Source organism: Amblyomma mixtum, chromosome 5 (assembly GCF_055824585.1).
Source record: "Amblyomma mixtum isolate Tamu chromosome 5, ASM5582458v1, whole genome shotgun sequence".
NCBI lineage: Eukaryota > Metazoa > Arthropoda > Arachnida > Ixodida > Ixodidae > Amblyomma > Amblyomma mixtum.
This window is the reverse complement of record NC_143016.1, coordinates 91,580,827-91,597,103: the sequence shown is the minus strand read 5'-3', so window position 1 is coordinate 91,597,103 and position 16,277 is coordinate 91,580,827. Positions and strand designations below refer to the sequence as shown.

The following is a 16,277-nucleotide window of genomic DNA, read 5'->3' as shown; positions in this document are numbered from 1 at the left end:
ACGGAATGAGCAACCACGCGGTACTAGCAATGGAAACTATCCGGAGCCTGTTTACCTATGAATGCTGTTCACAAAATTGTTTCTGGTCTCAAAAATTGCACAAGGAAGGACTAAGGTTATGACCTTTGTTGTCTTTCAATGCACAAAACAATTTGCACTCAAGAAGCAGTGAGTAGCACGATACTTTATTGCCGTATGCGTTAACAAACCATGCAGTCATATATGAGCATGACGGTTGCAGCAGGACGTTGCATACTTTCTGCGATGCAGTGCCATTCTACTCAGCGCTGCAGCTATCTTTGTCATACGCCATAACTTCCATCTCGCAAAAATACTGAAACTGTTCTTTGCATTTTTGTGGAACATCGTCCTTGACTTCATCGGGCACAAACATTATACACTCTGCGGAGAGAGAAAAGCATATCGTATGAGTATGCTCGCACGGAAAAGTAAAAACGCTGAGACTACACGCCGCCATACAGTCGCTGCCCACACACAAATTGCGGCCTGGCAAGCATCATCTTTCTATCGTTGCGAGTGTACAGCAATATCAGTGCTGATCGATCTGGAGCGCTCGATAGTAACAGCAAACGGAGCGGTGTACTAAGGACACCACCCGTAGATGATGGCGACCAACGCACTAGTTAAATAAAAGTTTTTTCTCCTCCTTCTCTTATCATTGCCGCCCTGACTCTTGCTAGCCACTATGTTTAAAGTATTCGTGATGCTTTGCAGCGCTATTACGAATATAAGCAAAGTGGCCGCGTCAACAAACCTTGGTTAATCCGCACAGGTCTCTGCTCGCACACTCAGCCCATGTTCGCCCTCGTGAGCCCGTCAACATAGTTTACAATGACGTTGTGCATAACTAATACCATGGTAATCATCATGAGAGGGCACAAGGTGAACACGGGGTGCCATAGCTGGTCGCGATACGATTCGAGTTCATTGTTGACATTCTAGGCCGATGCGGTGGCTAAGTGGTTAAGGCGCTTGGCTGCCAACCCAAAAGACGCTGGTTTGATTCCGGCAGCGGCGTTCGAATTCTGATGAACGCAAAATTCTAGAGGCCCGTGTACTGTGCGATGTCTGTGCACGTTAAAGAACCCCAGGTGGTCGAAATTTCCGGAGCCCTTCACTGCGGCGTCCCTCGTAGCCTGAGTCGCTTTAGGTCGTTAAACCGCCATAAACGAAACCAAACTTACGTTCTGTCCCTTCGTACGGGAGGTCTAGAATGGTGCAGTTTTTGTAGTCGGAATAGACGAACTCACAAATCCCCACAGGCTCGCTGGCTGCAAGAAGTTCAAAAATCAGAGCGTTGTTAAAGCGCTCGGCGAGAAAACTCATGTTTCAAGTCACTGTAAAGGTAGTTCAAAAAGACCTTCAAAACGACACCTCCATGAACACTTTTTCTTGAAAAATAACTGGATGCTTTGGGAAAAGCGTCGTTGTTAAACCTTATAAGGCTCCCGTCATGCGCCAGCTAAAAAAAATGTTTTACGCACGATGAGTCAATCTTTACTGAGCGACGCGCTCAAGAAGTGGTAATCTGCTGAATCTTTTTATGAAGAACGTTTTTTTTTTTTCAAATAATTTTTTTTCAACATGTCGACGAGCACGTCGCTCCTCGGCTAGCCGAGGTCACTTTGCTGCATCATCTGCTGCTGCTCTTTCGACCTGTCAAGCCTCACGCTGTCGTTAGCTGCGTTGCCTTTGCTTTTCAGGGCGGCCAGAACCCCTAACTCCCTCTTGGTGCTTGCTGGAGTCTGGCATCCTACCTCGCTGGAAACCTAGAGCTCGGCATCGCGAGTGGAAGCTAAGAACAGGAATCACGCTAAATAGGAACTGGCAAAGCGCGTGGACGCGTACTTTTCGGAAACAAATAGACACACTGCCTCAAGCAAGCAAGCAATGTCCTCAAAGTGCGTACAGCAAAGTGACCTAGGTGCGGCTGCGCCTCTCGAGTGACGTTATCGCTGGCAAGCGATAACGTCACTCGCGACCTAGAAGCGATGGCTGCGAAGATGCCGTCCTCAAAAGGGTTAAAGCCACCAGGGAGTGGTAGCGCTTTGGAGGCGGACGCCACCGGGGAAAATGGGAGAGCAGCTTCCGCAGACAGAGATGCCGCAGACTAGGCAAACACCGTGGTGAAGAGGGGGCAAGCCCGGGAGAAGGGAAAACTAAGGGGACTGGTGGTGGTGAAAAACGTTTATAATGCAATAAATATTTACAGAGAGGTGATTGGGGTAGGCCCTATTGGCCCTTTCCCCTAACAATACTAGGTGGAGCCCCTATTCCGGGGCCCCATTGACAAGCAACGCCGCCCGCGTCCGGTGAACCAAGGCCTTTTGGGTCTGTAGTTCCTGACAGCCGAGCAGGGCCGCCTCCCAGTCCTCTCTGGTGGGGTTGGGGTTGGGGGGGATAGATGGGTTTGACTGACACGCCCAAACCATGTGGAAGGTGTCAGCCACCTCCCCACAGAACTGGCACGCGCCATCAAAGGATGTATTGAAATGTTTAAGCACCGCCGGGCACAGTACAGTGTTAGTAAGAATTTTGATGAGGAGGCGCTCGTCAGCGCGATCCAGACCCTTACAAGGGGCCGGGTAGCGCCGGTGCTCCTCCTTGTAGTAATCGGTGATTTGTTTGAATGTAATGGCCAGATTGTCTGATTGGGAGTACCCTTCCAAGGACAGGGAGATAGCCCGGGGAGAGAGTGCGCGGGCGGCCTGATCGGCCTGTTCGTTTCCCTGGAGTCCCTGGTGACCGGGGGCCCAAATCAGGTTGCGTGGAGTTGGATCTTCAGATCGACAGCTATATTCCAGTATGCGCCAGGCAAGCGGGGGAGCCCAGCCCAACTCGTAGTTCCGACAGGCCCCTCGCGAGTCGGTGATGATGTGTTTCGACTTGGGAGTAGTGAGAGCAAGAGCAATGGCAATCTCCTCCGCGTGTGTTGCGCTGTAGGCTTTGAAAGTGAGCCCGTTGACTGTGTTTGTGTTGTGTACGACTGCGGCCGTGTACCACACCCCGTGGTGTGGGCCGGCAACGTCCACGTAATACACATGTTGTTGGTTACCATAGTATCGCGCCAACGCTTCTGCGCGCGCCTGGCGACGACCGCTATGGTCTTCTCTGGACATGTTGCGGGGAAGGGGTCGGACCCGGAGGGCGCGTCTCTAGGGTGCTGGCACTCTCTCCCTTTCCTCAATATGGTAGTCATGTTTGATGTGTAGCCGGTCCAAGAGGCGGCGACCGGACGTGGTCTGTGCAAGACGCGTGTATTGGTTGACTAAGTGGGCCTCTCGAAGCTCCCGAAATGTGTTCACCACGCCCAAGGCCAGAAGTCGCTGGTTGGACGTGGTGACCGGGAGGTCGAGAGCCCGCTTGATGACTTTCCGGTGGATGACCTCCAGTTGGTCATCATCATGTTTGCGCAGGTGCAAGTAGGGGGTTGAGTAGAGGATTCTACTCGTTACGGAAGCATGGGCAAGCCGCAGTGCATCCTTGCTTCGTAATCCGCCCCGCTTGTTGGAGACCCGGCGGACCATGCGGCCCACCTGGTCTCCCACCGTGCGAAGTTTGGCTAGGGTGGTGTCGACTCTGCGTTGGTGGTGTATGAAGAGACCAAGGACGCGGATCTCCTTGGACTCCCGGATCGGTCCCGAGGGGAGACTGATGCAAAGCGGAGTTGTGTCCCGAGGGGAGGGACGTATGTGCACAAATTCTGATTTAGACGGGGCGCACTGGAGTCCGCAGTAGGCCGCGTAGTCGTCGACTAGGGTCGCCGCTGCTTGCAGGCAGGATTCCATGTGGCCCAGGTTACCTTGCGTGGCCCAGATTGTAATGTCATCCGCATAAAGAGCGTGATGTATCCCGGGCAAAGAGGACAATTTGGAGGGAAGATGAAGCATTGCCAAATTGAAGAGGAGGGGAGACAGGACCGCGCCTTGAGGTGTTCCCCTCGAGCCGATGGTGTATGGCCCGTGTTCCGCATCTTGTATGCGTATGTAGGCTTGACGGTCTGTAAGAAATTGTTTTATGTAGTTGAATGTTTTGTGGCCACATTTGGTGTTACTGAGGTGGTCCAGGATTACTTCGTGTTTGACGTTGTCGAATGCGCCTTTAAGATCCAAGGCCAGGACCACCTTGTCGTTGTGGGGACATTCGACAGGATCTAAGATGTCGTGGTGAAGCTGCAGAAGTATATCCTGTGCAGACTTGTGAGGGCGAAAACCGAACATGGTGTCCGCGAAAGTGTGCTGTGTTTCGAGAAAATCGGAGAGTCTGTCGCGCACCATCGTCTCCATCAGCTTGCCGACACAAGACGTGAGGGAGATGGGGCGAAGGTTCTCCAGTTTCTAATATACGAGAACTTGAAGTGAGCGATATCCTTAGTGTAAATACGTCTGAACATCAATATGTTTTCTGCATGGTGACCATGAAGTTTTCATAAAATTGTCATTGATCTTATATAACATGTGCATTTCGTGACATGGAGTCCGTAAGTTTCCATACACGCTTTACATAATGTCCATACCGGCTCCATACACTCCATACTGACTCCGTGTAATTTATATAGAATTATATGAAATTATGAGACTCGCTTTATGGACACTTTCAGTAGGGCCATGCGAATTAGGAAAAGAAAATTTATTTTGTGGTTATTTCGGGATATGTTGATGTTTGTCAGTGACACGGATTAAGATTGAAACAGCGCCAATCGCCTGATTAGAAGGGAGCAGTTTCGCTGCACCTAAAGTAATAGTAGTAGTGGTTTTAATAAACATAAGAAAAGGAAGGAAAATTTTTTTTACTAGCTCCGGCACCTGCCATTGCTACGGGAAGCATCTAAGGTGGGTACCCGAAATAAAGGAAAGCAGGCAGGCTGTAGAAATGAAATGAATAAGGTGAGGGGACAGTCAGAAAGAACAGGAGGGAGAAATACACTATGCAAAAAATCTATTTACATATTGACATATGCACCTAAAAAATTGGACGGGTCATTCAACCTCTGCTTTGAGGGCATGCAGCTATAGCGTAATGGGTTAATTCATATATATGCAGAAGGTCATTGTCTGCATTCGTAGATCCCTGAGAGTCCTCTGCCAGGCGCCTTGCCGAAACGCGCGCCTCTCAAGTTGCAGTCGTAGTTCGTCGGCACTTCATTCTCGACAGACCCGATGCCACGAAGCCAGCATAGTTTTCGCGCCGAACGAACGGGCAGCAAGCCACAAGCTTCGTGGTGAACGCGCCCTGGATGTGCGCTGCGTGGCTCGCCGCTCACCGCGTGATTGCTGCGTCCCCGCGCGGCTCCATTGCGCCCGGCCCCTGCAAAGGGGCTGAGTAAGACGGAGGAGCGAACTTTAACGCGCCTGCAGACAGGTACTCTACTCTGTCCTGCAATATTAAAGCATTACGATCCTAACACGGATGGGCGATGCCCGCACTGTGGGGAGACCTGTGATATCTTCCACATGGTGTGGGCATGTACTCAAAATCCCCACCTCCCCCCTTCCCCTACCCCTTCCAGAGAGGCATGGGAGACTGCCCTCCTCAACTGCTCCTCGCTTGAGTCCCAAAGGGCTCTGGTGAAACGGGCGAGAGACGGGGCATTGTCATGCGGTGTCCCGGACTAGGGACGCCGACCATGTAGCGGGGCCACTCTGTGGCTCCCAAACTCTATTTCAGTAATTAAAAGTTTTCACCACCACCACCGAACGAGATGAGCGGGAGGCGCTGCCGTCGCGTGCTATTTGTCGAGACAGTGGCCTTCATGGCGAGGAGGAGGAAAAGAGAGTGGTTTTAGTGGGTGCCTCCTGAAGGCGCTACGTGCGCCCCAAGCGAAGAGGAAAAGTAGCGGAAACGTACTTTGCTACTTCATTAACTGCGACTTCTATAATTTTCATGCTCATAATTACTAATATACACCACAGTATATATCTCTAATGCACTCTTCTAAGTCAACACCGTATTCACTGATTCACTAGACGCGCCTTTGTTCATTCCAAACCATCAAGATGGCATGGCGGAGTGGTTAGCGTGCTCGTCTCGCACTACGGGGGCCCTGGTTCGATTTCCCAACTCGACCAATTTCCTACTCGGTTTTACTCATTAATGCTTCTAGAATGTTTCGCTCACGGCCAGCGCCGCCGACGCCGACGACGACATTGCCTTTTCTGCGACACGGGGCCCTTAGCGCTGTTGCGCTAAAAGGCTTGCGGACATCTGATAAGCGGCACTGTATTTGGCTTTCGCGCTGTAAGAACACTCCCACTACACCACGGATTGGGCGATTCCGGGCTCCGTGGTACCACGCTATTTCTACCCATATTCTAGGCGTTGCGGTTATCCTTTGCTTCGAGCTCTGTACTTGCGCGTCGGCAGCGTCTGCTGCGCCGCCAGTTACAGCAGCATGTCGTTTATCGCCAGTGTCGACAGCTAGCGCATCGGTGTGGTTATTTTTGGAATGAGGATAGCAAAAGAGGGAAAGTGTGCACACTGCCGCGTTGACGAGCGAAGGAAGCGGAAAGAGGGAATACACGGATATGTCGAGCGCCGTACGCTCACTGGGCGTTTGTGTAGCCAACTCGAGCCCCGCCGAATGTAATGCTAGCGCAATGTGGCGCGGCAGATTAGGTGCTCCTATCTGTCTTACTCTGTAGTCCTGCAAAACGGTTTTATCGGCGAGAAAAGTAGATTTAAGAATTACCCCCCTCCCACTCCAGTCGATTTAAAATCGATGGAACAAATCCTTTCAATGCTGAAACTTCTAACAGTCGAAAATTAAACACGAAGGACAACAGTATTTGAATCAATTAACCTGTGCAGTAATCGGTAATTAAGCATTTTGAGCTCGTAATTAGTTCGTACAGCATGAAAAGTTCAGTGTGGCTTTTGACTGTGGGTATAGATTCTGGAAATGCTGGACTGAAGCTAAATACGAAATTTTTTTGTGGGCTTTTTGCTCAGTTCTGCGATATTTAGTTAACCTGTAATTATGTATATTCAGCATGTTTACAATAGCGAATGTGGTGAATAAATGGAATGAAGTTCTCAAACAGCTCACGTCGTCAAAAGGCGAAGCTGATGAAGTTTAATGGCTGAGTGCGCACTCCACTGTCGTGTCACTAAAACAAAATAATGCTTACAGTCATCCACTGTGAAGAAGGTTTTGTCAGGAGTCTCTCCTTCCCTCAAATGCAGCGTCATGTTCTTCCTGAAATGGCAGTCAAAACTTTATTGCCGACAGCATGGGTGGTGGTGCGTGATTTGGGGCGCACTGTTAGAAATTCAAGCTTCGAAGCTTCGTCATAAAGATTTTCAAACGCCAATGTTGGTCGCCTAGTTTTATTCGTAGCAAAAAAAAAACAGCAATCGCTGCCAATAAATTTTATTGTACGGGCTTTTCGTTCATTTCCCACATAGAAAGCCAGGACGCACAGAGCGCAAAGCTGGAGCATTCAGAAATGCAGGTGCTCTATGTTACAAAAAAGCAAACAGAAAATACATTGGGCATGCCAATGTGAAAAATCCATGTGGAGCAGGCTTGCACATGCAGGTATGTTGGCAGGATTTGAGGAAGCTGTTGCATCTGTGCTCAAGGCTCACTCGTTTACAACCATGGCTGTTCAAGACAGCATTGCGGATAAGCCTTCCGCCTACCGCGGAAATGCATAGCAAATTTTTTCGCGACGCATATTGGCGAGCACCCGTTTTTTTCAAGCTAATTTTGTGACCGTATATTCCGTACAGAACAAGGCGTGGAAAAATATCCGGTGTCAAGAAGCTATCATCCTTGCATGCTGATGTTCCAGGAGAAACAAATTAATACAATCTGAGCTGATGCCGTTAAGTGCCCCATTTACATTTTCAAGTGTAGTCGTGTTGCTAAGAGTAGTAAATTCAGCACCCGAAGAAATGCTTTCTCTTTTACAGCGAATGCTCAGTTCCTCTCGTACGAAGCTGGTGGTCATGTTGCGCCGAGATTTCACCTCTCATCACGAAACAAAACAGGCTAAATGTATTTGTAGCATCGTTTACCACATTCCGCTTTCTTGTGCTAAGCAATGAATTGGACAGTTGGTCAGGTGCCTAAATTAAAGGCTCTATGAACATGTAAACAACATAAAAACATGCAGCGGAAGAAATGAGCCTTTGCGCTTTGATGAGTTCGGTTGCATACCTTTTCATGATAAATGCCCGATCCTGGCCAGAAGCTAAAACCACCTTACTGGAAAAACTGTGAAAGCAGCGCCGATGAGCGCTTTGCAACATAAAACGTAGGCACGGCGTCTACCTTCCCGTCAGAAAGAGAGCTGGCCTTCTCACGTACTGTAAACCGCTGACTCGACTGATGTTTTGCGGCCTTCACCGGTGACCATTCATCTATGTCTCTTTCTTTTTTCTCTTTTTGGTTCCACCTGGCGCATGCGCCTGATAGTCTGTTTCTCGCGTTCCCCATTTTTGCCTTCGAAATAAATCAGAGGGAAGTCAGCGCCTCTACTGCAGGCCGCGTTCCTTAGCCCGTGTTTTTTGTGCGACACAACTTATGTCAAACGCATAAAAAGGGCGACGATGCCTTGTCCTCCTGAGTGAACAGTGAACCGAAATGCATTTCCGGAACATTGATTCATCGCGAGACTGGGCCAGTGAGCACGATTCATTAAATCCTATGTCTGATTAGGGGAACCTTCGTCGAATCCTCGATTGTATAAGCGACTTCCTTCAAGGACTACTTTACATGGTGCGAGGTGCCAGGGCCACACAGCGCCGATGACAGACGGATGACAAAGAAGGGGTGAAAGTAATTTACTGGGGCATTCACCACAACACCTTCGCCAATACCCCCACGTGAGTATGTTCCATGTTTACTGAGGTGAGCAAAAACAACAGCACGACGATTTCTCGAAGACATACGAGTTTTCATGCTCTGCCCCGCTGCGTCCGCAGCGCATCAAGGCGGCCAATCAACTTGACCCCGATGTACGAGACCAAAGCAGCCACCACCACCTTGGGATACTTTGCCTGCAGGCCTGCACCATCACGGGCGAACTACGTCGTCCTGGGCTGCCTGACCCAGGCTCTCGTCACCACCGCGTCCTGCCATTCCTGGATGTTTCCCGTCTGTCTCAGGCACTTTCATCCTCGCTTAGATGCAGCCTTTTGTCGTCTCCCGCGTATTCTTGCTGTTTCCCGTCTGTTCTGGGCGGTTTTTTGCCGACCCGGGTGCCTCCTGCCTGTCCCGGCCAATTCCTGTCCCACCCAGGCGCTCCTTGCCATTCCGGGCTACCTAACGAAAGAGCTCCTCCCATCCCAGGTGACCCGACTGGTTTCTCTTTTCTAATCCAAGCTGCTGGACAGGATTCTCCTCGTCCTCCGAGACTCACTCCCGAGCTACCTTTACTGCGGTGGCCGCCGGTAACCACGAACTGAGAAGCTTTTGCCTTGTGGTAGAGTATCCTGTTCGCATTCGGTAAGTGCTCAGTTCGATCTTCAGTACCTCCGGGTACCCACCAGCTTTCTAATAGGTTTAAGGTTGATATAAATGCTTGGGAAGAGGATCTCGGATCAAACCGTAAACCCCTCTCGCATGCATAATCGTGTTTCGAACGATTTCGCAGCTTTTTAAAAGTGGTTCCTCGCGCGAGACCACGCACGCGCCCTTACAGCTCTTATACTGTAGAAGCAGTTTCTCGCGGACACAGCGCTTATGCTTTTATCGTTCTTGTAGTTATGCGGCAAAGCTTGAGTGTGGGGTACCGGCGAAAACATCTACTTGCAATAAAACTTATGTAAAGCTGCCTCTTCAAGCTCGAAGCGACGGGATGTGAAGGTGAAGACTTCTTTACGAAATCATCCACTCTGCGGAACCGAGTACCAGTTGGGGGCATAGGGTTGTACAGAACCGGCGGCCAGAACGAGTAGACCCCGTCACCTTCTGCAACCGTGGCGAGTGCTCTTCTCGAGATGTCGGGAACACTTCACGAATCCTCACAAGAAACTTCAAAGCAAGTTATTTTACACAAAGTCTAAAATAAAGAACTAATGTCGCCCTGTAGTGCCCTTTCAAATCATTTTTAATGGTTTGATCATGTCGCATAGTGGTGACTTCCAGGCATCGTGGATGGCCTAGACTTCCTGGATAATAGAGTCCAGGCCCCACTCCAAGATAGAAAAGGTAACGGTTTGACACTCTGTTGCAGTAATGTGACCTAAAGTGTGAGTCCAAAACTTAATTATATGCGCATCTTCGCAAACATAGTTTTCTGAGGAAGGTAACTGCTGTAGAGCTGGTGTGGAAACCTAGTTTTCTGCAATAATTTGTTGCTCACCTTACTTGTCTATCTTCTCCCATCAGAAACCAAGTGTAACTTGCTCTTTTTGATTCCTTGTCAAAATATGTCCGGATGGTAACTAGGCAGTCCAGATCTCCATCCAAATCTTCATCGAAATCGGCAATGCCGACAGGAAATTCCTCCATCGCCTGCAAAAACCCCAACAGTCTTGCTATTCTGGAGCACTATTTGCGTAGCCGGTGTCCTCTAAAGGCTAACGCATAATGCTGTCTTTCTTAATCCATAAATAACAATTATGAATTTTTATTCCAGTAGGACTGAAGTTGTTAAACCTTTAAGGGCTCAGCATATCTATGTGTTGCTACTTAATTGCAAGGGCGTTTTTGCTCCAGATGCAATTCGTCGCATCATTGAATATGGCCTAAGCTTGTAAACTACACGAAGGGAAGCGCTAACAAAGCTGTACTTTACTAGTTACCATTCTTTTAGAAAAGAGGAACTGCACATTTAAAATATCGTTTGCAAGGTGATCACTGGAGTTCCGTAAATTGAACAGGGCTTTTATTTCCGACTTCATCAATTTCTGCAACGTTAGGAACTTCTCTGCTGAGCTACATCATGACACCTGACCCGACGCCTACTGCAGGACTTAAGGGAAGCAGAGGCGAGTTTATTGCATGAAATAAAAACATAGGCTGCGTACTGTAATACAGCGTGGTACTATGTGTTTTATATTGGCTCAATTACCTGTTTTTAACAGTACGAACTTTTAATGTCGAACCTAACAATTGTGCACAAAATCACTTTTGAGCAGCAAACCGTTCATGGACTGAGAGGACATAGTAGTAGCGCTTAAAAAACCATGAGCTTGAACATAATGGTAGCCTACAGTTTCTTGATGTTCTTTTTTTCTTTGGTGATTCACACGTTTGCCACATGTACCAGCCAAGGTCCAAGAAAGCAATTTTGAATTTTGATTCGGCCCACTCCAAATTGGTAAAAAGAGGCATTGCTAAGACATGCCTTCTTGCTGCTTTAGATAAGTCTTGCTCGCACAAGTTGCTTGAGGGCGTTGAAAAGCAGGCGGGTCGCCTGACTAATGCAGGTTTTCCTGTGGAACTGGTTGCATCGGTCGCCGAGTGTCTGATACACAAGATAAAAGCTGGGGACCATAAAGTGACGACTGAGCGACAAGCTCACGAACGGGCAAGATGCGTTGCACTGCCCTATGTTCACCAGTTTACTCACCGCCTTAAAAAGGTGGCCTCGAAAGGCAATATCAGGGTAGTGCTTACTGCACCTAACAAACTCGGCAAACTTTGCAGAGTGGTGAATGATGACTGCAACAGAAAGCTGTCATGCCCCATCAAGCATGGGAAGCCGTTTATGGCCTGCAGGACCAATGTGGTCTACCGGATTCCGCTATCTTGCGGAAAGTGCTACATCGGCCAAACCGGCCGTTGCATCAATGTTCGCCTCATGGAGCATAACAATTTGGCAGCTGCGATATCAGGTCCGGGACACTTGGCGGCACATTGCAAACGTTGTAAACATGATGACAAAAAATGTACCCCTATGCTTGAGCAGACACGTGTGATTTATGTCAGTGCAGATCAGAAAGAGCGGGAAGTATTGGAAGCCTTTCTCATTCACTCGGAACGGCAAACCTGCGTGAGCAAACCGAATGTTTATCTGTGCACTAAAGATTTGAGGTTCTTGTATCGGGAAGTGCCATCACGCATGCGATTCAAAAGTTGATTTTTTATGCTCCTCATTGTCGCCTACAAATTCGTTGTTGTTCTCGGGAATAAAGTCAGTTGATGTCTAGCGCCTGTGCTGTCTTTCTCTACCCTGTCGTCCTTGTTTTTTAAGCGCTACTACTATGTCCTCTCAATCTAAACACCAACTAGCCCAGCTGTCTGCCTTAAACGTTCATGGACGCAATTCTTTTATATAAAGTAAGATTCCACTGTAACAATCAATATAGCCGCAGATCACCCGGCGGCACTCTTGAATATTGTATAATATTAACGTTTTTGATATCGTCCAAAGCGTTCACCATTAGTTTTCTATGGAAGTCTTAACTGTTCGATGTGATCGATGGAGACACTCAAAAGAAACATTTTGCTACGTACCACAGCAATGGACAATTACTTTCAATATTTCTTTACCAGTATCTTACAATTTTCAAATTTTTAGTCCGAAAATGTCGGACATGCTCTAGCCACCGCGTAGTAGTAGTGATCAGTGGCATCGATCACGTCGACGCTCTGGTAAAGCTTGTGTCTCGCGCTAACCTAGCGCTAGATTGGGAGCTAGGTCAATAACGACGCCGCCAACGGCTTAAAAAATTTCTCATGACAACATACTGCAATCACTAGATGGAGCGGTATGCAGGGCGCCTGCGCAGTAGAATTTAAAAATGCAAATTTCTTATCGAGAATTGAACTCCGTAGTACCCGTTTCACTCCCGTTCATGTCCCGCTCTCCTATTAAAAAAAAATTCGAATACTAGAATGCCGTAACATACTGTTGTGGAAATATCTAAGGTAATATTCCAGTCTTCCTATGTGTAGCGAAATCTTTCTTTTAAAGTTTTTCCATTGCCCGCATCGAGTAGTTGAGACTTCTATACAGACAAACAATGGGAAACGTTTTTGACGAAAGCAGAAACGTTACTTGCAAAAAAGTCCAACCCTGCCGAGGTAAGATCTGTACATAATTAATTGCTACAGCGAATTCCTATATTTTATGAAAAAACTCCGTTTTTAAACACTTTCCCGGGAAAAATTCTTCTGTCCACAATTCTTGGGTACGAACACGTGGGCCGTGCCACGCAGGAAGGGATTAAGAACGGAGCGAAAGGTTGAAGAGAGCAAGAGGAACCTTAATTCAATGCTCCTGTTAATTTCGATAACCCTGTGTTCTATAAAGTGTAAGAATACCGCACAGGACATGAGCGTTTTCTACCTTCCACATAATTCCAAATTCGACCGCGGGAGCCGGGATTGAAACCGCGTCCTATAGCTCAGCATCAGATAGCTATGAACACTAAGGCAACGCCACAGTAGAACCGCTCATTATGCGAGCAATCCGCTAGCGACATGAAATTATCGGTCCTGTTGGTGAAGGACAGGGGATGCAGGTGCTGTGGAGCATTCTGCTTTGAATGCTGCACGTATAAGGGAGGACGAGGCTAGAAATTGCTCGCCGCCCTAGAAATGTGTCCGCGCAAATTAGTGAGCAAATGACTACATATGCAGAAGCAAACGAATTAACTCATCTAACATTTTTCGTACTAGAGGCGGCCATCACTGCTGAAAAAAATTCAGGGGGCACTTTGACTGTCTAAAGTGGGTAGAGGCGGAAGCGTTTTCCGCACCACCTTCGCTGTTTCTGTGGCACTGGTGGCGTCACATATAATTGAGTACTAATTACTAAGTGATGACAAATCACTAATCAATGGTTAATTACTGATTAATGCCTGAATACTAATTAACTGTTAATTAATGACGCTTAAGCTTCGCCTTTAGGAGTGGAACACGACAGCGCGTTGTAGCGCTGCCAGGGAGTCCACGGAACGCCACCACCCGTTCGGCGCGATGCCTTGCCCTTTGAACGCAACGCTTTTTGAGGAAAGGAAATGGCGCAGTAATTCTCCGTCATCTCGGTGGACACCTGAACCGCACCGTAGAGGAAGGGAGGAAGTGGGAGTGAAAGAAGATAGATAAAGAGGAGCCGTAATGAAGAAAATGAAAATTGTATTTGAGGAAAGGAAATTACGCAGTAACTGTCACAAAATTCAGGGGGGCACTTTTTTGACCTAAAGTATGGTCAGTGATGTGTGGTTAAAATGTTAAGCTTCGCCCCTAATAGTGGAACGCGACAGCGTCTTGCAACGCTGCCAAGGAGTCCATAGAACGCCATCGCCCATTCGGCTCTACGCCTCGCTCGTCGGTAAATTGGTTTTTGAGGAAAGGAAATGTATCTGTCTCTCATTTGTCAGTGGACACCTAAACCTCGCCGGTAGGGAATGGAGGAGGATGAGAGTGAGTGAAGACACCGTATTCACTAGACGCGCCTTTGTTCATTCCAAGCCGTCGAGCTGGCATGGCGGAGTGGATAGCATGCTCGTCTCTCACGCCGAAGACCGGGGTTCGATTCCTGACCTCTACCAATTTCTTTATCGGTTTTATTTATTTATATGGCCTGACTAGTAAAGCTAATTAGGCTAATTGTGTAATTAAGCAATTAACTAAGCTCAGTCCCACTTATTGGAGCAGCACTATACGATACTAGCCAAAGTACAATTGGCCCCGTTTGAAATTCGCGCACTGTGACGTCACGACCGTTTCCACCAATTGAAAAGCGTGACATTTTCTGTCGACAACTGCTGCTTACAACGATGAGACATTAAAGGCTTCCGCCTTAAAAGTTCTTTCATAGAATAACATCATTCAGGCTTTGTCATAAAAATGCCATCAGATAGCATGAAAGTGTCATAAAGAATGTAAGAGAATGCTTGAAATTGTATGAATGACACATGAATGATATTTTATGATGAAGCTTCTATGAGGTCATCGCCTCATACACTTTTTCTCAGTAGAGTCGCTACTTATTTTTGTGACCAACGGTGGGCGGACAGGTTACAAACTAAAGGCAAGTGCATTTTGTTACGATCCATGTTGCTGCTTAAAGATTTACTCTGGCAGACTTTTAGTAGTATCCATGCTTGTCCATTCCGCGTATTCTCAACACATGACAACACTATTCTATTTGTTGGGCCCTGCTCATCGTTGGACCCTGTCGACCGATAGACGCAAGGCTAGTTGCACGTTTGTCCTCCCTGAATATCAGTTTGCTCAACCTTACGTCACTGTGTGGGCCACGAGTGGCCCGTGGACACTGCAATTCTCTTGGACCACTCTAAATATGGCTTATCATTAACAAGTGCGGAGATCCATCATGCCCTCCAACAATCCAGTACGCCTATCCTTTCTCTACCTCGGATTAAGTTGCGAGAAAGACAAGACTAGAGCGAGAGGAAAGGCTCATGCATTCTAGCACTGTCTCGCCCAAGAAACGTTCGAGTGAGACTTTATTATGGAATTATTCCTTTTCCTGATACATTTGAAGACGGTGGCCCAATCATGCTATCCGAGTCCACAATTTTCGCTTTCATTTTTGAACCTCTGGTGTGTGATAACACTCTGATCAGTGCTGCCCTACTGGTCTGGTGACTCGGTCACCAAGAATGCAATACACCCTCACGATAAGGTCCAGAGTGCACGACACTACGTCACGAAGACCGAATGGCATCTGCGAAAAAAGCACCCAATGAGTCTAAAGCTGGTAATTGCAGTGCAACACTAAGGGACACCACCATTCTTTCAAGCCTATCACTTCAGTTTCCTTCAAACAAAAAAATCTGTTTATTCTGAAATCAATGCAGATGTAACTCCACTACTGGCGATTTTGCGAAGACAGTGCGCTGCATTTTACGTATTGCACACAGCTGCACTTACCTTGAAGGCATCCACCGTCTCATGCTGTAACTGGTGCTTCGCTTTTCCCCAAACACAGCGTACAGACAGTGTTAGAATGCACGCGCTTACCAGTACTAACGGAAGAGGCCAACGCATTGTTCACAATGCAGAGGAGCTTTCAGAGCTGCGCAGTCTATTCTGGGCTCTTTTATAACAAAGTCAACGTTCATGCGACGCTGTCAACTTTGTCAAAACTAATTTGAAATTTTGCTTCGCTTTTGTCGGATTTTTCTGTTCATTTTTCATCCGTTTTCAGTTGCCGTTTTCAGCTGTTTAGTATGCTACTCCGTATTATCTACTCGTTCTACGAACTGTTCGTTTTCGAAGTATGACCTCTGTACACGTAGGTTTACCATATCAAATTTTTTGCTGCCACAAGCACAACTGCCACAACCTGAGCCGCGGGAGGCCGCCCTGTGCAGCTGGAGCCTAGAGG

At 47.8% G+C, this 16,277-nt stretch overlaps 1 protein-coding gene across 1 annotated transcript; it reads right to left on the bottom strand.

Moving 5' to 3' along the window:
* Positions 1-277: 277 nt before the first annotated feature.
* LOC149343022 (uncharacterized) lies at positions 278-15,937 on the bottom strand. The gene is made up of 5 exons (XM_089546872.1): positions 15,821-15,937; positions 10,332-10,483; positions 7,149-7,216; positions 1,206-1,292; positions 278-402 (listed from the first exon to the last, which is right to left on the bottom strand). The coding sequence occupies exons 1-5, from the start codon at positions 15,935-15,937 to the stop codon at positions 278-280; spliced, it is 549 nt and encodes a 182-aa protein (XP_089402998.1).
* Positions 15,938-16,277: the final 340 nt, after the last annotated feature.